This window comes from Leptopilina boulardi, unplaced genomic scaffold, assembly GCF_019393585.1.
Source record: "Leptopilina boulardi isolate dan_hultmark-lab unplaced genomic scaffold, ZJU_Lbou_2.1 LbouV2_310, whole genome shotgun sequence".
Classification (NCBI taxonomy): domain Eukaryota; kingdom Metazoa; phylum Arthropoda; class Insecta; order Hymenoptera; family Figitidae; genus Leptopilina; species Leptopilina boulardi.
This window is the reverse complement of record NW_026137875.1, coordinates 3,700,546-3,727,579: the sequence shown is the minus strand read 5'-3', so window position 1 is coordinate 3,727,579 and position 27,034 is coordinate 3,700,546. Positions and strand designations below refer to the sequence as shown.

At 25.8% G+C, this 27,034-nt stretch overlaps 1 protein-coding gene across 4 annotated transcripts in view; it reads left to right on the top strand.

The window, feature by feature from the left end:
• Window positions 1-27,034, top strand: part of LOC127283685 (complexin) — a 583,758-nt gene that overhangs the window by 489,313 nt on the left and 67,411 nt on the right. The window contains exon 1 of one of the 4 annotated variants that reach the window (XM_051308708.1): window positions 398-528. The exons of 2 other annotated variants lie outside the window; for them this stretch is intronic. In XM_051308708.1, coding sequence (XP_051164665.1) covers window positions 516-528 — 13 coding nt within the window. In that variant the 5' untranslated portion in view covers window positions 398-515. Of the gene's footprint in view, window positions 1-397; window positions 529-27,034 lie in introns of those variants that run through there. One more of the 4 variants, XM_051308706.1, reaches the window with a different exon arrangement.

Genomic DNA, 27,034 nt, shown 5'->3' with positions numbered 1-27,034 from the left:
AGTACAATGAAAGTGAAAGAATCTCTCTCTCTCTTTCTCTCTTTTTCTCTCTCGTGAATTGAGGAGTGGTTTATTTGTTCTGAAGCTCGGTGGTCGAGAAGCGGAAGTGCAGAGATGGGGGGGTAGAGTAAAGGAAATATCGTGTAAAACGCGCAGAGAGGGTTGCTTGGAAATTGTGTGAGTAGAGAGTGGGGTAGAGAAGAGTATGGAAGGAGGTTGGGGGGATGAAATGGGGGTAGTTCCACATTTTTCCACCCCTCTCGCGAATTGCCTCACCCCACAAGTTGCAAGTCGAGTGGAGCACGCCCACTGCGAAAACTGGTAAGAGCATATAGTGGGGGGTTATAACTTTTAGGTGGTACGAGGCGAGGGTGAAGGGAGGGGGTTGTGTATCCAAGGGAGGGGGTTTGTGTCAGGCGTGAAAGGGGATGTAGTTTCGAAGGCGGCAGTCAAGTCTGACCGATACGGCGCCAGTACTACTGTCGCCACCATCACGAGCGCAGGCACAAGACGCCATGGACATACTGGGTATGTCCGTTAAAAAAAACCGCATGCACTTAACCTCTATAACAACGTACCATAAGTTTTTTTTCCCACCCTAAAGTAAAAAAAAAAATGTTTTTTTTCTCAAACAAAAAACGCGCCTAATTTTTTTTATATTACATAAATCAAGTTTACTTTTTTTTTTTTTTCTTTTTTTTTTAATCGGAAAATTAGGGAAAATCAAACATCCTTAAAATTTAATTTAAAAAAAGTAAAAATACGCTGGTCATCAATCTAGATGTACGCGAACGTTAAAATTAAAACGAGTCGCGAGCATTAAATTTTTTCTCATCGCTTCGCAAGTTCGAAACATGTGCGATAGTTCGTTTTCATGACGATATATGGAGCAGCGATGGATTTAATTATCAGCCCCGGACTTTTTGCGGTAAACTTAACTATATCGTTCATTATATAATATATTCCACGGAGTTAGATATTTATAAATAGATCTCGTCTGCCGCACTTTCGATCTGACGACTTTCACTCTACAATTCTTTTTTTTTTCATTTTTTGATAACTTCTAATCTTTGCTTTCTTTTCTTTTTTATTGTGTCACTTTTTCTTTGCTTTCTTTTTATTGATGTTATTTTCTTTTTTTTTAAGGGGGGAGTTTAAGATGGAAAATATAAGGAGATAAAGTTCAATTTAAAGATATATTAATAATATAAGTGTGGAAAAAAAAAAATATTTTATAAATGTATCAGAATTTTATAAAATTGATTTCATTGCAAATAAATATTTTATAAACTGAAATTGTATGTAAATGAAATTTTTCTACTTAAAGAATATTATAACCGTTTTTTTTATTGTCTGTTTACTAAAAAAGAATTCTTTTTTTTTTGACAATTTCGATACAAAATTTATAGGTTCATGAAAAATTACATTCAGTTTTAGTAGAAAATATTGAAATTAAAGAAAAATTATTTTTGCTAAAAAAATTTTCTTAAAAAATAGCAATAAAAAAATTTTTAAACTTTATTTATTTATTTGGAAACATAACGGGACATGCCCTTTCGTACAAAAGTACTCCTAAATCTAAACTTGGAAAATATACTTGAAACTAAGTTAAAACTCAATTTTAAATTATAAATGCAATTAAAATTTAAAGACTACCGCTAAAAAATAATTCTTAAAAAATGACTTTCTGTTTTATTTTACTTGCAGTATATTTTACATTTTACAGTAAAAAAAAACAGTGTTGATTTATAAGATAAATTAAAAAAAAAAAATATTTTAATAAAAATTTGATAAAATAAATATATAACTTTCTGTATTTGAAGCTTTTTTTTCGTTTTTCCCTATTTTATTTTTATTGTTAAAAAATGTCTAACAAAAAGCTGAATGAGAAATAATTTTTTACAAAGAAACTGATGTAATTTATCTCCTTATACCTATTCATCTTGAGAAAAAAATTCCAAAATAAATCTTTCGATAAGTTTTCCGGTAATATTTTTGAAAAATGAGCATCATTCTTTCATATCATTTTTTATATTTATATATATATATAATCCACATACAAACTTAAAACTGTTGTTTTTCTTTTTTCACAAAGAGACACGATGAAAAAAAAACACTGACATTTACTGAAAAATATTTTATTAAATTAAATAATATAAATTAAATGTGTGAAATTAAAAAAAAAAACTTATGAATTTAACGTTTTCAAATTGAAGAAAATTAACACAACTTTAGAAAAAGTATCCTACTTTGGACAATGCTTTATTAAATTCCAAAATAAAATGATATTTTAATAAAATGGTTTTACTAATTATAAAAATATTTAATTGTAAATTTTTTATTTAATTATAAATTTATTATTTAATTTTAAATTTATTTTATAATTGTAAATTTATTATTTAATTGTAAAATTTTTAATTAATTGTAAATTTATTATTTAATTATAAATTTTTTGTGACATTAGTTTTAATTAATGCAAAATTTGATGTAAAATATATCTTAGTTTTTTTTACACTAAAATTACAACTTTATAAATAAATAATTAAAATGATGTTTTAAATAGTTATCTAACTTTTATATATCCTTTACGAGTATATATATATATTTTAGATTATTTTTACACTTATCTTTTGTATAATTTATAAACTAACTTTTATTTTTAAAAAAAACTAATACTCTACTCGTGTTGATAAAATTAATCTAACAATCTCGAGCTTTATGTAAACTCAACATTTTTTCTCTCATTAACTTCACCACGCAACCACAATCTCACACAACATACTTTTTTTCATATATATATCAATCCTAATGATCATCATCATTTTTGCATCATTAAAAATATATCAAATTTTCCCTACATTTTTATTTTTGTACAGAAAAAAATTGTTGTTCTTATTTATTTATACTTTGATAAAATTTAATTCAAAAATTTTTGCATAAATAATTTTTTTTTTATTTTTGTATTTAAATAGAAAATTTCTTATTTATATTGTTAAAATTTAATTCAATCATTTTTTGCTTCCTCAAGAGGAAGTATTCCATAAATAAAGTTTTTTTTTAATATTTTAATAATTTTTTGCTTCCTCAAAAGGAAGCTTTGTATTCCATAAAGAAATTTTTATTGTATTTTCGTATTTAATAAAAAAATATTTATTTATTTTTATCGTTAAAATTTAATTCATTTTTAGGTAAGTAAACAATTTTTTTTATTTTCGTATTTATGTAAAAAAAATTATCTTATTTATTTACTTCGTTAAAATTTAATTAAAATTATTTTTATATAATTTTTTTTTAACTTTCATATTTAAAATTTTTTTCATTTATTTCATTAAAATTTAATTCAATAATTTTTACATAAACAAAAAGTTTCCGTTTTTTATTTTCGTATTTAAAAAAATAAAAATTCTTTTTATTTACTTCGTTAAAATTTAATTCAATCTAAATTTCCTTGTTACTATTACTAATGCAAAAGCTCTCTAAACACAGCAGATCTTAGTTATAGTTAATCGAGTTCTTACAACAAATATCTCGTGTTTGTAGATTCAGAAATGTATGCATAGTTACTGTATATGTAAACTATATTGCAAATACTATATATAAATTAGTGCGTGTAAAATATTTGTATATGTGTATAAAATACATATTTATGTGTTCGTGTATGCATGCGAAGTATATAATTCGTGTTGTAAACATTATTAGATTTCCTATATACTGTACATCAAAGGAACGTGATAAATAATACACGCTATACCTAAGAGAAATGCAAACTGTGCAGTTTCTCGAATAAGAGAACGTGTGAGTGACCATGAGCGAGTAATATATAGAGGGATAGGTCGTGTAACTACCCTTTGCCAACTTTCCCTCGGGCCAATGAGGCAACTAAGCCCTTTTGGTTACTGTATATATATATATATATATAACAACCCGTTACCCTTTTTTTTTCTTCACTATTCACTTTTTTTTTCTCCTGACCATGACACACTTCCCCAAAAAAAAAAAAAAAAAAAAATTAGCTTTCTTCAAGGAAAGTCTTAGAAGGACAAATAAATACTAAATTTCACAACAAAAAGAAAATGAGAACACTAAAATCGATTATCATACATGCAAATCATCTTTTTTTCCTATTCTGCAATATTTTTTTACGTATTTTTTTTTTAGGTTAAGAATTATGACAAAATATTATTGACAAATAAATGTAAAATATCCAAATTGTGACACTTTGCAAGAAATGGTAGCTTTTTTCGATACAGGGCAGGGAACTTGAATTAGAGATAAAAAAAAACAGGGTGGGGCAGGTGTTAAAATATAAAAAAATACGTCACATTTCGGACGTTCTACTGAAATTCCAGTGTGGAAATTTAAATGCGCCTATTCTGAACTAACCTTTAAGTTTAAAGTGAACGTAATTTTCATTTAAGAATACTATTTTTAAAACAAAAGTAATAGACTAAAATAAAATTTACAAACTGTGTTAAATTAAAAAATAAAATGCAATAATTTCTTTAAATTTTTAAAAAAATTAGTATAAAAAAAAAATTTTCTAACCTCAATTAAAGAGATAGACCATTCTCTAAATTTCGTTGCGAATGAATAATGCGGACAAATTTTATTTTCAACACAACCCTAATAACACAACCCTCACAACACAAGGATATTCAGGATATCCCTGGGACGTCCTGGGGATATCCATTTGCTTTTGGCGATTCGGATATCCCTAAGATATCCTCTGGATATCCATGGACATCTCTAAGATATCCCAGGGATATCCAAACCGCCGAAAACAAATCGATATCCCCAGGACGTCCCAAGGATATCCTGAATATCCTTTTGTTGTGAGGGAAGATATCTTGGGATATATTGATAATATCCCGCAGATATCCTAGGGATGTTCCATGGATATCAAAAGGATCTCTTAAGGATATCCAAAAAATCGGCGGTTTGGATATCCTTTGGATATCCCATAGATATCTGAGGATATCCACAGGATATCTTCTGAATATCTCTATAGACATTTATAAATGTCCTCCAGATATCCCATAGATATCGTCAGGATATCCCACAGATATTTTCAGGATATTCTCAGTATATCTTCTGGATGTCAAGAAGATATTCTCAGGATAATGTTTTTAAAGACATTATGAGACTATGAGTGAGAATATTCTGTGAATTAAATTTTATATAAATAAAATAAAATGCAACTTGTTTTTCGAGAAAGTTGTTTAATTTGAAAAATTATTAACTAATTTTTTTCTCATTCGTGATTCATTCCTTTTATTCATATGCTTAATATTGTCAGAAAATAAATTGGCTTTAAACAATATAAATTCTTCCCCGCAAATAATGAATAACTATTAATATTAATTATACATTAAGTGCATGATTTTATTTAAAAACTTTGAAAAATGCGTTTACAAATCTTCATTTAAAATAAATAAGAAGCTCATAAGATTTTTGTTTTTATTATATTATTATTCATTATATTAGCTTAACAATTTTAACCTTTAAAAATATATGTTGAGATATTAAATATCCCGTGAATATCCTAAGAATATCCCATTATTTTATAACAATTAATTGAAAAACAATAATCTTAATTAAATATTGCAGATATTAAAAATATAGAAATAAATATTTTATTCTTATATAATTCACTTAATAATTCAAATAAATAAACAATAAATTTATTTTTATAATTATTTATTGTTAATTAAATTAACAATTTTCATTTTCTTCGTATTCTTTGCCAGAAATAAAATATAATTCAAAAATTATTTTTTAATTTGAAGAACAATATTCCTCTGACATGCATGTGATTTAAATTCATTATAGTATTCACGCATTTTATATTCAATATTTTGGCTTAAAAAATATATATATTTTTAAAAACAAATTTTATAATATAGGATAAAGATTTTTATCGACATATAATAAACTACGAAAAAAAAAAATGTTGCTTGTACCTGACATCAAATTTAATCGTGAAAAAAAAAAATTATAGAGAAAAATCTGAACAGAATTGCGCGAAATTATTTTCACATCTAGTTTCAATATAGAATATATTATAGTAGATGAAAATAAAAGAAAAAGAGAATGAGGATAAAAAAAAATCAGGAATTTCGTTACCATGGCAATTTTACGTAACAATCTTAGCACATTGTTAGTGAGGAAAAAATATGACTTTAAAAAGTATAGCGGAAATAATGCTTCCTTCTTGTATCACTTAACTTAAGCTCTCTTTTTTTTTTTTGTATATTTTTCTCAGTTCTTCATCCTCTAGAAAAACGTGTTAAGGCATTTATATTCTCAAGAGAAGCGTTCTTATATATATCTGCTTTGAAATTCTTTCAAACCAACAATCGTTTTTTTTCCTTAACTTTATAAATAACTGATTTATTTATTTTTAATTACTTTCTATATATTTTAATAATAAAAAATTATGACATAAAAAAAAAATTAATTCGTTGATAGAATTGAATTCATTTTTATGATTAATGAGTTTATATTATTATTATTATTCAGGAATAATTATTATTAATAATAATATTTAATAATTAAAATATAATAATAATAATAATAATAATAGTATAATAATAATTTATTTATTTACATTAATAAACAGGCTTACATAAAATTAAACTATATAATTCATTTATAATTTATAATAATAATAATAATAAATTACCCAGGTGAAAAAATTAACGTTACTAACGTTACTAACGTTACTTATGTTACTAACATTACTAATGTTACTAACGTTAGTACCTATAAAAAAATTAAGAGTTTCTAAAATATATTTTCACAGAAACTTTGCCACTACTTTCCCATTACCACTTTCACTTCCACTTAAATTTTTTATAATTTTCATTCCCATTTCCACTTCTACTTTTTCTAATTCTCATTCGCACTTCCATTCTCACTTCTACTCTTTCTAATTCTCATTCCCACTTCACTTCCACTTTTTCTAATTTTCATTCCCATTTCCACTTCCACTTTTTTATATTATTCATTGCTACTTCCACTTTTTCTAATTTTCATTCCCATTCCTATTTCCACTTCCAGTTTTTTATATTCATTGCCACTACCACTTTTTCTAATTCTTATTCACACTTTCACTTCCACTTGTTCCGATTTTCATTCCCATTTCATCTTACACTTTTTTATTTTCATTAAAACTTTTTTATATTTTCACTCCCACTTCCATTCCTAATTTTTTAAATTTTCATTATCACTTTCACTTTTTTTAATTTCCATCCATGGTAATTAAAAAAAGTGGAAATGGTTGCGTAAATGGTAATTAGAAATAGTTTTAGTCAAAATGGCAACAGCTATAATGAAAATTAGAAGTGGAAAAAATGGGAGTAGAAGTGGGAATGAAAATTAGAAAAAGGAAAGTGGGGAATAAAAATTAGAAAAAGTGGAAGTGGTAATGAAAATAAAAAAGTGAAAGTGGAAGTGAAAGTGGAAATGAGAATTAGAAAGAGTGCAAGTGGGAATGTAAGTGCGAATGAGAATTAGAAAAAGTGAAAGTGGAAACGGTAATGAAAATAAAAAAATGGAAGTGATAATAGAAATGAAAATTATAAAAAGTGCGGGTAAGAACATTAAATAATTCCTGGTGGTCGATTTTCGACAAGTTTCTGCAAAAATACAATTTAGAAACATTTTCTTAATTTTTTTATAGGTACTAACGTTAGTAACGTTAGTAATATTAGTAACGTTAGTAATGTTAGTAACGTTAGTAATGTTAATTTTTCTACCTGGGTAATATTAAAAAATATTAAATAAATAAAATAATATTTTTTTATTGTTTTGTTTTTGAAATTTGTTTTTTTTTGCATTTTCTAATAGACCTTTAAGTTTTTGTTTTTTTTTTTGAAATTGTGTTTACTGATCTTGAAAAAAGAATTTACATATTAGGAAGACGAAAGAAGAAATGAACAAACTTACGTGTGCATTTCAAAATGTCATATTTACATTTAAAATTGACTGTCACTTCCAACTCAACATATATATATATATATATATATATATATATATATATATAAGAATAAAACTCTTTCCCTTATACGTTTTTCCACGTTCATTTACTTTCAGTTCCTCCCATCAATCTTTTTTTCTTCCTTTTTTTTACTTTTATCGAATCAACACTTACTTTTCCATCTATTACCTTTCTCTTTGCTAACAAATAAAATATTGTGTTTTCTCTGTCAACCAAGAGCTTTTCCTTCCACATTATAAATTATCAAATAAGCTACTTTCGAGATTTTTTAATTTATAGATCATTTTCTGTAAATATAATATTTATAAATTAAAAATTATCTAATTTTTTCAATTCACTTTTTGAAGGAAATATTTAATAACTTAATATTTATTTACATGATGGAAATAAATTTTTTCAATATTAAGTTATAAAGGAATATAAATTAAAAAAAGGGGCTATAAATTTGATATTTATTTACGAGAAATAAATATATGGTTTCTTGAAGTATCCCGAGAATATAAATCATTTTCTCCCAACCCATATATATAAAATATCTTGTGACCATTTTCACGGGTAATAACGCTGTTGATCCCAAGTTTTTTTTTTTTGGCATTCTTATATGATGTGTATATATATAAGCATCAAATAAAAATTTACACCATCGTCCCCAAAAGTCTCCACAAATCATCATTTTTTTTTTTTTCCTTGGGAAGATAGGGAATATCAGGCTTCAAATCGTGCAAAATGAACTGGCAACCTTGTCACTAGAGACTTTTTCTAACGAGGTTCATGAATCATACATTAAAGTAGATACAATTTCAGATTTTTTTTTCTTTTTCTTTTTTTATTAAATTCAAATGTCATAAATTTTCATTCGGAAAACATTTTCATTTTTTTTTCGAAACGAATGGAAAAAAAATGAATTTTAAAAAAATATATATTTGAAATTCTAAAAGATTTCATTGCTTTTGAATTTTCTTGATAAACATTGTAAACTGTATTTGAAACTGTATACTTTAAACTTTTATTTTAAAATTTAAATTGTACTTTAAATTTTAACCGTTAACTTTGAGCTGAAACTTTTCAATTTTCAATTTAAAATAGTAAATTTTGAAACGAGCTATATGTGACTTCCACTTTTTAACTGTGATTTTCAGGTTTAATTTTTAGATATTTTAAATATATTTCAATTTAAAAATTAAACTATTTTAATTTATAAATATAATTTTGTATTATTTTCAACTGTAACTTCAAAATTTTAAATGGAATTTTTAAAATTTTTAATATTTTTTAAAATTACAAGTTTCAAATGAAAGCTATTAATTTTTTTACTTTTTAACTATATATTTTATTTAAATTTTAAATTAACTTTCAAATAATAATAATAATATTATAATCTTTAATTTTAAATTATATATTAATTTTTTTTAACTTTATGTAATTCAAATACAGAACTCAATTTACAATGTAATTTTTATAAAATAAAAATCTCGGTAATAAAGTTTCTATTATTATTTTTTTTTTAAATCAAGCAATAGATCTCAATAAATTTTTTTAAAAATATACAATTTAAAAACAATTGAATTTTAAAAATAATTCAAGTTACATAATAATTTGAATATAAAACAATAAATTTAAAAAAATTTATTATGTTTTGAATTTTAAAAAATAATCAAAATTTCCATTTATAATTTTCAGTAATTATAAATTAGTTGTAATTAATTTAATTTTAGAAAACAACAGATCATTTATTTCAAAAAATAATAATAAATAAAATTTTAAAAAACGAATATTTAACAATATTACTTGTTTGAGTGAAAATTGTAATATGTTTGATTTGAACATGCGAAGGTTAGTTCAGAATAGGCACATGTAACTTTCCACTAAAACGTCCGGAATATGTAACATCTTTATTTTTTTGGACACCTGCCTCACCCTGCTTTTTCTCAATTCTAGTTCCCCGCCCTGTATAAAACAATACTATCATACCCTGCAAAGTATCACAATTCGGATATTTTATATATTTATTGTCAATAAGAGCAGCGCCATCTACATTGATACTAAAATTTTGGAAAATTTTCAACAGCCTTTTCTTGAAAACAAGAAGGTAAAATGCTTTTTCCTTTATGGATAATTGATTATTGGCAAGATATACACCAGCTAAAACTTTTTTTGAGTTAAAATAATAAAAAAAATTTCATGTCAATAAATTAAATATGAGCACTTTTTTCACAAAAACTGTAACAGTACTTTCTCAGAAATTACAATCAAAAATGCAATTTCCATTTGGAAAATTAATAAACTCTAAAAAATACACGACCTAAGATTTACCAATCACGAAAATAACAAAAAAAAGTATTTTAACATAACATATTTTACTCATTATGACAGCCGTTTGGCAGGTTATATATGTCACCAGACGTTTCGCAGTTTTGCCTAAAGGAGGAAATTGGCGCTGTTGCTAACCACCTGAAATACATAATCTACCAAAGGGCTGTCACAATCAGTAAAGCAGTATCAATATGTTAAATATTTAATAAAATTTTTTTTCTTATTTTCGTCATTGGTAAATCTTAGGTCGTGTATTTTTTAGCGTTTATTAATTTTCCAAATGGAAATTGCATTTTTGATTGTAATTTCTTGAATTTTACCATCTTGTTTTCAAGAAAAGGCTGTTGAAAATTTTCCAAAATTTTAGTTTCAATGTAGATGGCGCTGCCTCACTTGGACCTGGCCTTAAACTAAAATATATTTGACGATAATAAAAGAAACATTAAATTTGAATGAAATTATGGTTCAACTAAAACCACAGTTTTCTCAGTGTAATTTATAAAAATTACAAGAGGCAATTTAAACAAGATAAAAACAAATAATGATTAAAAATACGATAAAATAGAGTTTAAAGTTACAAATGGAAAAGTTACGCAGTAACAAGAATACAGTTCTTTTTCTTTTTTTCATTTTTTTTTCTTTTTTTCCGAAATATAACATAACCATAAAGCGAAGTATATTTTCAACGATCAGTTTTTTCCGCTTTTCGCTGACTCAATGAAGAAGATAGTCACGTTCGACAATTTGAATCCGATTTTACAATAGTGATATTGCGCTAATCTTATTGAATCAAAAATTCAGAGACAGAAAGAAACTTTTATTCCTGCATAAAGTATCAATACAATCGTTTTCAATCCGATCACGTATAAAACTCAAATAATATACGCTAAATATTAGTTTCATATGAGAAACATTTTTGTGACTTTTTCTTACTTTCATATTTATACCTATATATATTTTTTTTTATTATTCCAGTATTTATTCATGCGACTCGCTTATGTATACAAAATTATTTTTATTTTCCCTTCTGACTATATACGCGGGACATTTTTTGGATTATTTCAATTCAAAATTGCTTGGCTTTGTGACACGAAATGCATCCTTGTTTCGAAATGAGCGTACTCTTAAAATCTTGTTTTTTGCTTTCGTCATGAGTATATTGCAGTAGGCGTCAGTTATTTGGGTGCCATACTATGCATATTTTGTTAATAAGATTGGAGCGTGTTCAGAATCGGTTTCTTCGGTTTGCGGCAAGACAATTGGGTATACCTTTCAATTTTTTTGAGCATAATTATGATGAATTACGAAATCGTTTGAATTTGCCCAAAATTGTCACTAGATTTTTATATTCAGATTTAATTTTTTTGTACAAGTTGTTAAACAATTACACGAATTGCTCAGTACTTTTGTCATCGATTAAATTCTCTGTACCAACGAAATCGTCTAGATATCTTTCACTTTTTTATGTGCAGTATCATAGAACGAATTATGCGAAAAATTCTCTGATTGCAAGAATAAGCAGAGAGGCTAATACTAGTTCTGGTACGCTTGATTTTTTTGACGCCTCACTGACCAGGTTTATCTCTAGTCTGAGACAATTGTTATACAGCCAAGCCTAGCGTTAAGTATATTACCTTAATTGGTCATTTGTAACTAGGCTTTGTATGCCATTATTATTAAGTACTTCTGTACGAAAGGGTTTTTTTGTAACCCGTTTATGTTTAAATAAATAAATAAATAAAATTGATTGGAACAATTTTTTTTATTCTATATTGAAAAAAAAATATATTTTTTTGTAATATTTTATTAAAGATTCATTTTAAATGGTATATTATTCAAAATCAAATTACTAAATCTGTGTTATAAATATTGAAAATGGAATATATAATAAAATTGGTAAATTTTGCAATTAATAATATTATCTACATCGTGGAAATTATGTGGCTATTTTAAAATTATATATATATATATAATATTCTGTTTATTCGGCTGAATAGAGTATTTATTTACGGATTTATATAATATTTATGATTCAATATATTAAACAGTTGGTAAATTATAAATTTCATATATTTCAGTTATTAAATAAATTAAGAGGAGTCTCAAAATGTGAATCAGCTTTTTTGGGGGTGACTCTATATGTGGAGTTATATGTGTTTTATCGAATGCGAAATATATATATATATATAAATTTGGGATTATCGAACGTGAATTTTGCGGTACATCGAGAATACTCGTCGGAATTTGACCAGTTTGACCGCTTTTCGTTGGACGGATAGAGATAACGAGGGAACCGACGCCGCGCGGCTAGAGCTTTTGCAAACTTTGATGTCAGGGGTTTCCTATAGGTTTCGATTCAGGATTTACGCTCTCTCAAAGTTTAACTAAACTTTAGAACATTTCCTGTTTGCATTGTCTAAATCGAATACGTGCGCCAACTCCATAACATTTGTATTTGACTTTCAATTATGGATCAATTAAACTACTATTATATAATTGTCATTGTCAGCAATTTTTTTCATTTAGGATATAGATGCACCGGTTTTGGCCATGACACTGGATTTGGCTAACCTCACAATTTTATTGCTTTTATTAGTCTCCTCTTAACTTTATAGTTTTTTATTTTGATAAAACTTCATTTCGGAGATAATATGTTGACATATATGTATTAAAGAAATATAATAGTTTGATTTATGTGGCATGAAAATAAAACAATTTTTAAAAGGCGTCAAAAAAAACGGCCATTTTCTAATGATAAAGTCTAAGCGGGTTCGAAACATAAAGTCGTTAATTTCTTTCTAAGGAGTAAAATAATAATAAAAACTTGAAGATTATTCATAAAAATGTTTAAATTATTCAGTACGTATAAAAAAAAATACATACGGAATAAACCAAAAAATTCAAAAAAAAAGAAAATTCATTTTTCTTTTTAAAAAATAATATCTACCTAATTAAAAGAAATTGCACCCACATTTCATCAAAGGAGTAAAAAATTAAATAAAAAATTGTAAAAGTTTAAATTATAAATCACGAACATGATTATTGTAAGTGATTAGTTTGAGTTTAACGGTGACAATTTTCACATTATATACAGAATAATGGGTCAATGAACCTTCATAGAAATATTATGAATATAATCATTGTTTCAATTTGCCAAGTAAAGGAAAATAAGTATTGCTAAGGAATTGTACATCTTCTTTCTTATTAATAGTAAATTCGTTACTTTTAATATGGATCATTTCTGAAATCAATCTTTTTCTATAAGAAAATTTGTAATCTATAATTTTTGCATCCTCGAAATTGAAAGAATGATTATAATCAGCTTGATGTTTGTTTACAACAGAATCGGAATTTTTATTATTTTTATGTTCATTAATTCTTTTTTTTTAAAGTACGTTTAGACTCACCTATATATAAGTAGCAGGGCAATTATTACAATTGAACTTATACACAATACTCGTTCTATCCCATTTTTTTGTCAAGTCTTTATCCAATTTTATGACAGAAAATAAACTTTTTTGAACCATTGGAATAGTTAAAACATGGTATTTTTTGAGAATATTGGATAATTTGAAGTAAATATTATTAAAGGGAATAGAAACTTTAGGAAGTTGATGATAAATAGAAACCAAATTATTAGATTGTCATTATTATCTAGTTTTGGCCATACATGGCCAAAAGTGGTTATACCTTTAAATAAAATTTTATATATTACGATTTATATAAAAGCTCTAAATTATGGAAAACTAATTAGAATTTATTATAAAAAAAAAACATTCAACTGTATATAAACGAAAATAAAAATGTACGAGTAAAATAAAAAAAAAAAAAAGTTTGAAAAATTCAGTAAACTTTAGATACAGATTTTTGCGTATATGAGCTTTGAAATGAACTTTTAGTGGCTTTGTAACAGCTTTCAATAGAGTATACCATATATACGTATATTCAGTTTCGTTTGAGCAACACACAAACATTTTTCAATGCTTATTATTGAAAATGGAGTTAAGTCTCGAAGGTGCATTTTTAAATTCGTTATAATATACATACTCGATAAATTTACCATAATATATACCTATATATAGTTAAATATTATAACCGGTTAGAAAAAAAAAAAAATTATTTTTTTTCATTTCTTTTTTCTATCCATTTCATATTTTATAATATAATATATACGTATAAGTTTATATATATGGGTAAAGTTTTTTTTATTCATGAAGGACAGTTTTACCCCTTCATTGTCCTTACTATATTTCCAACACGTTTTATCGCTTCAGAATTTGCATATTGTGTTTTACACACACTCTCGTAAAATTCGAAATCACATTTAGAAGAGAGAGAGGGGGGGGGAGGGGGCTTCCATATAATAGATTATTCTCTCTGCAACCAAGCACCGACGATGCTTTTAATTGGTAAATTAATTAGTTCATTATTTTCAACAATTGTTTGTGTGCCTTTTTTTGTGTTAATTGGTCACTTAATAATTATCACTATATAAATTATACGACGCACAAAAAAAATTCATATTAAACAATATATTTCACTAAAGAAATATTTGAATTCGTTTTGTAATTTTTTTAATAATTAATAATTTTTTAATAATAATAATAATAATAATCATTAATACTAATCTCTAATACTTATAATGAAAGAATGAGAATAATTTTTTCATTCTTTTTTTTTAAATCAACTTCCACTTTAGATTAATTTTGAATTTTTATTATCATTTAATGAGAAGCAGAAGTATGAAAGAAAAGAGTAGAGCTTAAATTATAAAAAAAATAAAATCTCTGGTAAAAAGGGGGATTAAGATATTAAAACATATATGTGAGAGAATATTGAATAAATCTGGTACATATTTAAGAGGAGTCTTTTTAATGCCACATTAGTATCCTTTTTAACTCTATAATGTAAAATCAATTAAGAAGTACTTATTTTTCGAAAAATCTTTTCATTGATTATTATATTGTTGGTGAATTTATGTTCAAAATAGAAAAATATAAAATAATATTCTTTATTATAAATTATAAAAAAATAACTTACAGAATTCTTAAAACGCCGAATTTTTATTTGTCCGAAATTGCAAAAGGGCCAAAAAAAAACAATCGACAGAAAGATTTCGGCGCGATATTTAAAATTCACCAATCAAAAGTTGTCAAGAAAATTGTGATTAGTTGATTTTAAAAATCGCGCCGAAATCTTTCTGTCGATTATTTGTTCGGCCATTACCAATTTCGGACAAATAAAAATTCGTCGTTTTAAGAAAATTATTGAAAATGAAAATTCTAACTAATGATTTTTATTGAATAATCATACGTCCCGTAAAACATAAAAAGTGTAGAAGAAATAAATTTATCACAGAAAAAACCTGAATTCAAATTGAGTATAGATTCTATACTCAATTTGATTCGCAACAAAAATGAAACTGGTTGTTTCATTTCGAGTTCTAAGGTAAAAGTATCAAAATGAAACAGGCAAGTTTCATTTTGAAAAAAAGAAAAATGGAAAAATATTGTGAAATAACGAATAATTTTGCACAAAAACATGAAATATAATAATTACAAAGAAGTAAATAACACGCTAGACTTAATATATTTGATTAAAAATTGCTTGTAATCGCGTAATAAAATAATAAAGGAAATATGTTTTTAGGTTAGAAAAATGAAAACATGTGTTTTGACAAAAGGAACGGTACTGCCAACTTAAATAATAGCGGTAAATTTAAAAACTTATGAAATTAATTATTATCTACGTAAATAATAATAAATAATTTTTATTTAAAAACTTCTAAATATTCGTACTGGTCAAAATAATCTTTCTGGTGTTGTTGAAATATTAGAAACAATAATTGAAATACAAAATTACTCTGCTTATGATGCCAACTTAGAAATCTGAAATTCCAGCCAATATCATTTTGAATAACATGAAGTTTGTCCCATATTCATTTCGATACCCAAAAGAAAATGAGTTGCAACAAAAATGAGTCCAAGTTTTTTCTGTGATCTTATTATTTTTTTAAAAATAATTTTAAATTTATTTGTTTTTTTTTTTTTATTTGAAAAATGATAATAAATTATAAAAATTGAAATAATAGAGAGTGTCATCATAATATTCTCTCACACTGTTTCTCTCTAATATGTCACTTGCAATCCATTTAAATTCAGCATCTTGACTTAAATACTCATTTAGCATATTAGAGCATTAGAGTAATATAGAGATATGAGCGACGAATAGTTTCGACTTCGTTTGAGCTTGGAAGTGAAAATATCGACCATGCGAATCTGTATTCATTTGCCGCGTGCACACACACACATACATACACGCAGAAATCTCTGTCTACCACACACCACTTGGCTGGTTAATAAGGACATTGGAGGATCTTCTAAATGGGTGCAGAAAGCTTTACTGTATTACAAGATTAACAGACCTATTCCTGAGGGTTCCCCTTCCTCCTTTATCTTTCCCTAGCACCCCTTCGCTTTCAACATTCTATGCAACATCTTTCTCCCTTCCGTCCCTATTTCCCATTCTCACCTCCTCCAACCTTTCCACGTTCATACGACATTTGATATCATTAAAGGTATTAAACCCCCTAGACTGCAAATAACACATTTTACCTCAAAGTGCACTTACAGTGTGTTTAACGTTCCATTCAAACCCTAAATATTCGCTGTATATTATTATTATTATTATTATTATTATTATTATTTATTATATACATATAATGCCCTCGTTGAAATATAATTAATTTTTTCTTCTAAATTTAATGGGGGCGCATGATTATCTCATAAAAATCATTAGTTAGAATTTTCATTTTATCGAATTTCATTTGTCATAATTATTTTTGAGCTAAATTTTTATTTGTTCGAATTAGTAGTAAGCAGAATTTCTATCAAAACTATTTTTTTATATTACAGAATTTTTATATAATCGAAAATTCACTTCACAGAATTTTTATTGGTTCAAATTTTTATTTGTCAAAATTTTTTATTTGCTCGAATTTTCATATTTAACAATTATGTTAATAAATTTTTATTAGTTAGACTTTCATTGCATAGTATTTTCATTTTATTCTTTTAGATGAATTTTCATTTGTTCGAATTATTATTTAATATAATTTCCATATAACCAATTTTTCTCACTACAGAATTTTTACTTAACCGAAAAATTATTTAACATAATTTTTAATTGACATTATTTTCATTTGTCCGAAATTTCAAATGGCCAAACAAACAATCGACAGAATGATTTTGGCGCATTTTTTCACAGAAAATTATAAGGTATTAAAATAAGCTGCAACGCTTATTATTTTAATCCAATTTTGCTTATTTTAATACCAAAATGAATAAAAATAAGCAAAATTGGATTAAAATAATAACCGTTGCAGCTTATTTTAATGCCTTTTAATTTTCTGTGTTAAAATCAACCAATCAAATATTATCCATAAAATTGTGATTGGTTGATTTTTTAAAATCGCGCCGAAATTTTTCAGTCGACTGTTTGTTCGGACATTTTCAATTTCGGACAAATAAAAATTCTATCAATTATAGAAATTCTGTTAAATGATTTTTCGGTTAAGTAAAAATTCTGTAGTATGAAATATTGGTTATATATGGAAATTATATCAAATAATAATTCGGCTCAAAAATAATTATGACAAATGAAATTCTATAAAATAAAAATTCTAACTAATGATTTTTAGAACATAATCATGCGTCCCAAACTTTCGTTTACTTATTGAATTTCCATTAGGATCGAATTTTTTTTCAAACCATCACATTTGACGAAATATTTACTAAACCCATGAATTATATCTTAAATTTTTCATTTTCTTCTTGTTATGTGTGATATTTTTTTTTGTAATGCAAAGTGGCATACATATATATATATATATATATAACTGAAAGTGACATACAAATCGATATATGTAACAGTAGAAATTGAAAGCCATGTGTCATATTATATATGTGTATTAAAACGTCGTTGAACAGGTGAGGTTTCACTTGCAAGTTGTACATTATAAAAAAATAAAAAGAAGAGGGAAGAAAAAACCCTTCGCATACATAAATTGCCCTAGTTTCTTGATTCGCTTCTATATACTGCGCTTTAAGACTTTATTTGTAAACCGCACAAGATTCTCCCTCGGCGAGAATGACCTGCTTCCTCTTCTAACGATGTCTACACAGAAAAAAAACGAAATAATAAAAAAAAAAACCTTGTCGCATTTTATTAAAAAAGAAAAAAAAAAAGGAATTTTCTCAAATTGTGATTTCTCATCTCATACACGAGATTTTGAGATGTAAATATTCGACAATTGTGAGACTTTATTTTCTCTAATATACAATTTTGTATATCTACATTTGTTTTGCAATTCTTTGTTTATTTTTTCAACTTTAGGGAACAAATTATTAATCAAAGTTTCAATATTGTAGAAATGATTTAAATTTGGATTTGCAAATAAACATTTGTATAGTAAAATAAGCTGCTATGTATAGGGTCAACTGGGGTAAATCCGAACGTTTTTAGTAAGTTTCAACAATAACATAAGTTTTTTCTTTAAAAAAAAATACTTCCGGTATTCTGGTGCATGAAGTTGTTACTTTACTTCCATAGAACAATTTTATGGGGTAGAAAAAATTTTTGATAAATTACAATCGCAGGAAACTTAGCGTTCGTATTTACCTCAATACTTTGCAACTTTCCTAAAATATGGGGGTAAATACGAACGCCACTGTATTTCAGAAAAATCTTAGGGAAAATAAATTTAAAGTATTGCAATTGTTAAACTTATATAAAAACTCAAAAAAAATACGATAATAAACCTATTATGTAATAATGCATCATATATAAATACAAAAATCAAACAGGTTAAAAATTAAAATGCATTACACAATTAAAACCTTCAATAACTTTATCAAATCATAACGGTTTTTTGCAAAACTTGCTACAGAAAGTATTTTGGAGTGATTGAATGTAAATACAAAAATAAAAGTCAAATTTTTTAAATTCAAAATGGCGTACTTTCCTAAAACTTATTTTTAAAAATGATCAAATTTGCTAACCCTGAAACCCCCCGAGTAACAATTTTCGAGCGAATCCAATGAATTTTTTAATTCTCGTCCGCCATTTTGAATTTTGAAAAACTGACTTGAAATTGGTAATTAGCGACCCCAAAAACCGTAGAATACCAAATTTTATTAAGATCCTGAAAAACTTTTTTCAACAAACCATTTGGCAAAAAAATTGAAACACTCCTTCGAGAGAACAGAGATTAAGTTTCTGCTTATTAATTACTAACGAGGATACGTATAGAAAGAAAAACTTTTTTCTATGTACTTTTATAATGTTAAAATAATAGTGTAATCAAATAAAAACAATTTTGTGTGGCTTTGATGTAAAAAAAAATTATTAAAAATACCGTTCGGATTTACCCCAGTTTTCCAATTTTCTTGGGTAAATACGAACGGTCTGATATTATTAATAAAATTTTACAGAAGGCAAAAATCAAATATAGTTTCTGTTCTAGTATTCATAACAAATAATTATAAATAATAAAATGAATTTTTAGCTTCTTTTTCTTCAAATACGAGACAAAATACTGAAAGAGTGTCATCTTTGATTTTCAATCTTTTTTGCAATACTTGTTATCTTTGTTTATGCTGTTGCTAATTAACAAACAAAAAATGGGATAATACTTAGAATCTCTTCAAGAGGATCTGAGGTAAAAATTCTCATATCGAACTTATTTTTAAAAATTTTAATTAAGCTGAAATAATTAGCGTTCGGATTTACCCCCCGTTCGGATTTACCCCGACTGACCCTATTTAACCAAATTTTTTTTTGAAAAATTATATTATTTATTATCTTATAATAATATAATAATAACAATAATAATAATTTGGGTTTATTTATCCAAAAATTAAAATAACTTAATATCAGACAATTTTTTGGTTCAAAATAAGTTCTGATTTTTCTGGTCCAAAGTTGATGGAAATTAAAAATTTTGTTTTCTACAGTTCTTCTTAAAATTTGACTTTTTTTTGTACAGTGCCGGTATAATTATAAAATTATTCTCTCTTTCACTTTATCACCGTTTGAAAAAAAAATGTGATTGAATCAATCGGAAATATTTCAATTCTCCCATAAAAAGAGACATATATCTGCACGAACTAAAACAATCGGTCAATGTCCGAGTATTGTTAAGAGAATATCGCGTGTCTTATGATTTTTCAACCTTTTAAATCTTTTGACCAGAAAGCTCATTTCAAATAGGCAAATAACAGTAAAAAAATGACAAAAACCGCATATAGGGTAATTGACCCAGTCATTGGCACCTTAAGGCTAAATTTTGATTTCAAGAATTAATTTAAAATATAAAAACTAATATAATTCAACAATAATTGTGACATATGTATTCAAAATTTAATGCAGAATACAATGCAGTAATTAATTTAATATGAAAATACACTGCAACTTTATAATTGTTAAATAATTATTTGCTAACACAAATTTCCAGTTATTGGCACTGCAAGCACCAGTCATTGGCACCCCTCTAAATAACCTTCAAATTTACTAAATTTTTCATACCTACAAGTAAATAAGAAGCTATTTTTTATGTATTTTTAAAAATAATTCAAATCAACGTAGTAATATTTTGCATAAACTTTAATTAAAACACTTTACATAAAACATAAATATAATTTTATATTATGCATTCATATGTACATATCTTAAATAACTTTTAATTTTTCATGTCATTTCCAGAATTTTGCAGAAACGAAAAAAGAAAATATATCTGACATAAACGTACATTTTATTAATAACTTTAATTGAACTTCATGTATATAAAAGGTTATATACGACGCATCATATTTTTTAATATATACAAATTATAACTTTTGTATCAAGTCCATATGTATTATTAACAGTCACTCCAAAATTAAGTGGAAATATATTAATTCTATTATATAAATGTTAAAATTACTTACTTTATTTCCACCTTTTCTAAATATGTGACATTACTACCCAGGTAGAAAAATTAACATTACTAACGTTACTAACATTACTAACGTTACTAATATTACTAACGTTACTAACGTTAGGACCTATAAAAAAATTAAGAAAATGTTTCTAAATTGTATTTTTGCAGAAACTTTTCGAAAATCGACCACCAGGAAGTATTTAATGTTCTTTCCCGCACTTTTTATAATTTTCATTTCTATTATCACTTCCACTTCTTTATTTTCATTACCGTTTCCACTTTCACTTTTTCTAATTCTCATTCGCACTTCCATTCCCACTTCCACTCTTTCTAATTCTCATTTCCACTTTCACTTCTACTTTCACATTTTTATTTTCATTACCACTTCCACTTTTTCTAATTTTTATTCACACTTTCCTTTTTCTAATTTTCATTCCCACTTCTACTCCAATTTTTTCCACTTCTAATTTTCATTATAGCTGTTGCCATTTTGACTAAAACTATTTCTAATTACCATTTACGCAACCATTTCCACTTTTTTTAATTACCATGGATGGAAATTAGAAAAAGTGAAAGTGATAATGAAAATTTAAAAAATTAGGAATGGAAGTGGGAGTGAAAATATAAAAAAGTTGTAATGAAAATAAAAAAGTGGAAGATGAAATGGGAATGAAAATCGGAACAAGTGGAAGTGAAAGTATGAATGAGAATTAGAAAAAGTGGTAGTGGCAATGAATATAAAAAACTGGAAGTGGAAATAGGAATGGGAATGAAAATTAGAAAAAGTGGAAGTGGCAATGAATATAAAAAAAGTGGAAGTGGAAATGGGAATGAAAATTAGAAAAAGTGGAAGTGAAGTGGGAATGAGAATTAGAAAGAGTAGAAGTGAGAATGGAAGTGCGAATGAGAATTAGAAAAAGTAGAAGTGGAAATGGGAATGAAAATTATAAAAAGTTTAAGTGGAAGTGAAAGTGGTAATGGGAAAGTACTGGCAAAGTTTCTGTGAAAATATATTTTAGAAACTCTTAATTTTTTTATAGGTACTAACGTTAGTAACGTTAGTAATATTAGTAACGTTAGTAACGTTAGTAACGTTAATTTTTTCACCTGTGTATCTTAATAACGTAAACATCAAATCTAACCACACTTTTCTCCGGAAAACAAAGGGTGCCAATGACTGAAACATGAATGAAATTTTGCTTATCTAGTTATTGGCACGGGGATGCCAATGACTAGTGCAATTGCTTTTTTTTCTTCTATCTACGATGAAGTTGTACATGACAAATTTACGACATATACAATCTTATAGATGAGAAATTCACTTGGGAATTATAATTTCACTCTTGTACTTTTCCAACTATACAACTTCTCCTATATACTCGCTTATGTAATTGCAGTAAAGCGCGTGTTAAGTTTGAATTAACTTGAGAGAAAACATTTATCTAATTTGTAGTTGGGATTGCTGGCAAAGAGGTAAATTATATATCAATGCTTAAAATTACCTTAAGTGAGTCAACTTCTCGAATCGAATGTACGAATTCTAATTAACTGATTAGTCCTTTTATATGTACTGTCAGTGGATTAATTCTAAAGTGTTGGTACATTTTAGAGTAAAGTAAAATATTTTACAAAAATTCTTACCTCTTATTTAAAATTTAATTAATTTTTTTATTTTTGAGAAAAATATGCTTTTTGACATAATTGGTACAAATTTTTCATTTATACAATTTTGTCAATTTATTATTTCGGTTCTACCTGCAAAATTCGACACTACTTTTTTCCATATCAGAGTCGTGTGAAAATAATTTTAAAAAAATCAAAATCTATTAATTCTGCAAAAAAAAAAAAAAAAAAAATTCCTATGGAGACGAGTTCTAACAAAATGTGGGCCAAGTATATCGAATATCTACAATTAGAGGCGATAATTAAGCATGGTTGATAATAATCTCCCTCTCTCTCTCTCCCTCTCATTTACCTGCGGTACCCAGGTAAACTTCAAACTCGGTCGTGTCAGTGTCGATGAGCACTTCCTCTATATGTCGAGGATTCATTACGCACAATCGACAGCCGTAGAGTAGCGCACCTATCAATAATGCTCCATTATTACGATTGGACGAATCAAATCAATTCTGATTCAAGCATCGTGAATTGTTTGACATGATGATTAACACACATATATATATACATACACACTTTATTTACATATATTATATATATATATATGTATGTGTGTGTGTCGTCAGTTTTTTTCCTGACCTCTCATCGATCAATTAATTAGTCCACGGCATTTGATATATATATATATGAAAATACGTAACTCGAAAATGTTGTTAATTATATTGTCGAGTATAAAATAAAACGATTTTTTTTATAAACAACAGAGGGATAAATACTTTGAATTTACGCTCTCTTTATTACATTATATGTTCATTCAATCGGTTTAGAGAGAGAATTATATTCACTTCCAAAGTACTTTGAATCATCAAAAGTCGAAAATGACTAGTTCGACTGGCAAATGACATTTAAATCACACTAATTATTTATATCGCCCCGCGTGAAAGTGGCAACTGTGAGAGTAGTACACAGTTTTCCTAAAAGTATCAAATTGAGACCAAAAATTGCATCAAATCTTTGCAACGTTTTAATGCACATAAGTTATATCAAAAAGAGATCGTTTTGTGTATCATTTTTAGAAATGATACACGAAACGGTCTCATTTTTTGATGCAAAAAATTTAATCAATTTATATCAATCATGGCCGAATTGAATCGACTCAAAATTAAACGAATTTTTTTCAGATATTTTGGTAATAGTACAATTGCGGAGACCATTTCACTATTTAATTTGAAAATGAAAATAACAGAAAATCAAAGACAATGTGCAATTCGATAATTAAAACGTGACAGCTTATAAACATAACCTCAAATGCATGAGAAAAAATTTGTCGATAAAATCAATATAGCCGAGCTTTTTAGAAGGTAGATGGCAGCACTCATCTATTTTCTTTCTTTAAATTTTTTCTGAATCGTTTTTATAAAAAGCAAAACTGCCATCTACCTTCTAAAAAGCTCGGCTATATTGATTTTATCGACAAATTTTTTCTCATGCATTTTAGGTTATGTTTATAAGCTGTCACTTTTTAATTATCGAATTGCACATTGTCTTTGATTTTCTGTTATTTTCATTTTCAAATTAAATAGTGAAATGGTCTCTGCTAAATTAAATCTCTGCTAAATTAAATCACTTGATTTAATTTTAGGATCATATTTTTTTGAATTTGAACCATTTTTTAAACAATTGTTACACAAAAAACTTATAAAAATTTGAATTTTTTTTTTCACATAAAAAATGGAAATTTTTAGTTTTTTCAAAATGAAAAAGTGATTTCAAAAACTTTTCAAATTTTAATTTTTATCATTGAAAAAATATATATTTCTGAGGTTATTACATAAAAATTTCCTTGTTATAATTAACTTGTCTTTTTGTTAAATAAATTTTTATTATTTTATCAAATTCTCTTTTTATTAAATAAATACTTTATTTAAAATAAAATTTTTTGTTTTGTGAAATGATAAATTTTCAAATATTTAGAAACTTTAAAAAAATTAAAATTTTTAAAATTGTTTTAAATAATTTTTTATTCTTGATAAATATAGACTATTAAATTATTTATTTTTTTAACAGAATCAGTCGTATGTAATAGAACAAATCAATATTTAGCTTATGCTAAAATATCCTTAAAAAAAGGAAAGCAAAATTTAAATTTATTCGAAAAGAATCATTTAAAAGTAATTATTTATCTTATTGTTTGAAAAAAAAATTGAAAATTGAAAATAATATATATTTAAATACGAATAATTTATAACATATAATAAAAATATACCATAAAATTATAAATAAAATTATACTATTGAAATATTAACAAAAGTTCTTGAAACTATTTTAATAATATTTATAATAAAAATATATGCTTTTTATACATTTTTTGTGTAATAATTGGTTAAAAAATGGTTCAAATTCAAAAAAATATGATCCTAAAATTAAATCAAGTGATTATTAAGAAACCCCATACTTGACCCATAGTATGGCCCAACTCGCGGCGAAATATTATCAAGTGTTGGACTTGTAAATCGCCAAAGTTTGACTATGGGATTTGGACAAAACCCATACTTGCCCCATAGTGGCCCAACTATGGATAAAATCTTAAAAAAATTTTAACCTATACTACTCCCACAGTTGCCATTTTTACGCGATATATTACGCTTATTATTAAAATAAATGTCAAGAAGAAAATAATTTTAGCTATATTTAAAATTTTTTAATTTAATCGAATTTTAATTTAGCAGAATATCTTAAGGTTTTTGGGCTCGCTGATTACGAATCTGACATCAGTTTTTCAAAATTCAAAATGGCTGACGACAAAATTAAAAAATTGATCGGATTCGCTTGAAACTTGTTACTCGAGAGTTTTTGGGGACATTTTAAATTTTGAAAAACTGATATCAAATTCGTAATCAGCGACCCCGAAAACCCCCGAGTAACAAGTTCCAAACAAAAACGATCAATTTTTAATTTTGTCGTCCGCCATATTGAATCCGACATTTTAAATTTAAAAAAAACTGATGTAAGATTCGTAATCAGCAAATCTTAATATGTTCAAATTTTTATTGGTCTAAATTGTTATTTGATAGAATTCTTTAAGCGCCAAATTTAGATTTGTCCAAAACTGCAAATGACCCAACAAATATAACCTAAAAAAAATTTAGGCGTGAATTTGAAAATTTACCAATCACAATTTTCTTGATAATTTCTGAATGGTCAATGTTAAAAATTGTGCCGAAATATTTTTTTAGGTTATGTTTGTTCGGACATTTGAAATTTCGGACAAATCGAAATTCATCCTTTTTGAGAATTCTATCAAATAAGAATTAGTGTAAATAAAAATTCAATTAAATAAAGATTCGATGAATTATAAATTTTTACATTTAAAAAATTTGCATCACTTAAAATTCTATTGAATGAGAATTATGCTAAATTAGAATTCTTTTTTAAATAAAAAGTTGTGTACAATGAAATTATGCAAAATAGAAAAAATTCTGCGAAATAAAATTTTGGTGCTTTAAAAATTTTGTTAAGTAAAAATTCATTTAAATAGAAATTCGATAATTTTTAATTCAAAAATTCCTATAAGTTAATGTTAATGTTATAAATAAATAAATAAGTTCAATGTGGGAAATATTAATGTGTCCCGTATTCTGTCAATTTCTGGTAGGGAATTTTTGAATATATAAAATATTTTTACATTCTCATCATAATGAGAAAATATTTTCATTATCGTAATAACAAAATGAATTTTTAATATCAATGACAATAAAGTATAATTTTTGAAAATAATTGCTATTTTAATCAATTAACGCGTGCTGATTGAATAAGTAGATAATGAAATGAAAGACATATATATATATATATACTGCTATATTCTGCTTATATATTGGAATCTATATAAATCCATCATTTTAAAAAATAATCCTTTCAAAGTGATGGAGCATTATATGATTGGAGATAAACGAGAAAAATAATCTGACCTAGTGCGCAATTTTCATTTGAATTCACACACCGAGTGAAAAATGTTTATCACATCATTTGAAACAGATAAAATGTTCTTTAGAAGAAAAAAAAAAAAAGGAAAAAAAAGTGAATTAAACTCCGATATGCCTGACCATTTGTCTTGTTCTACTAATACT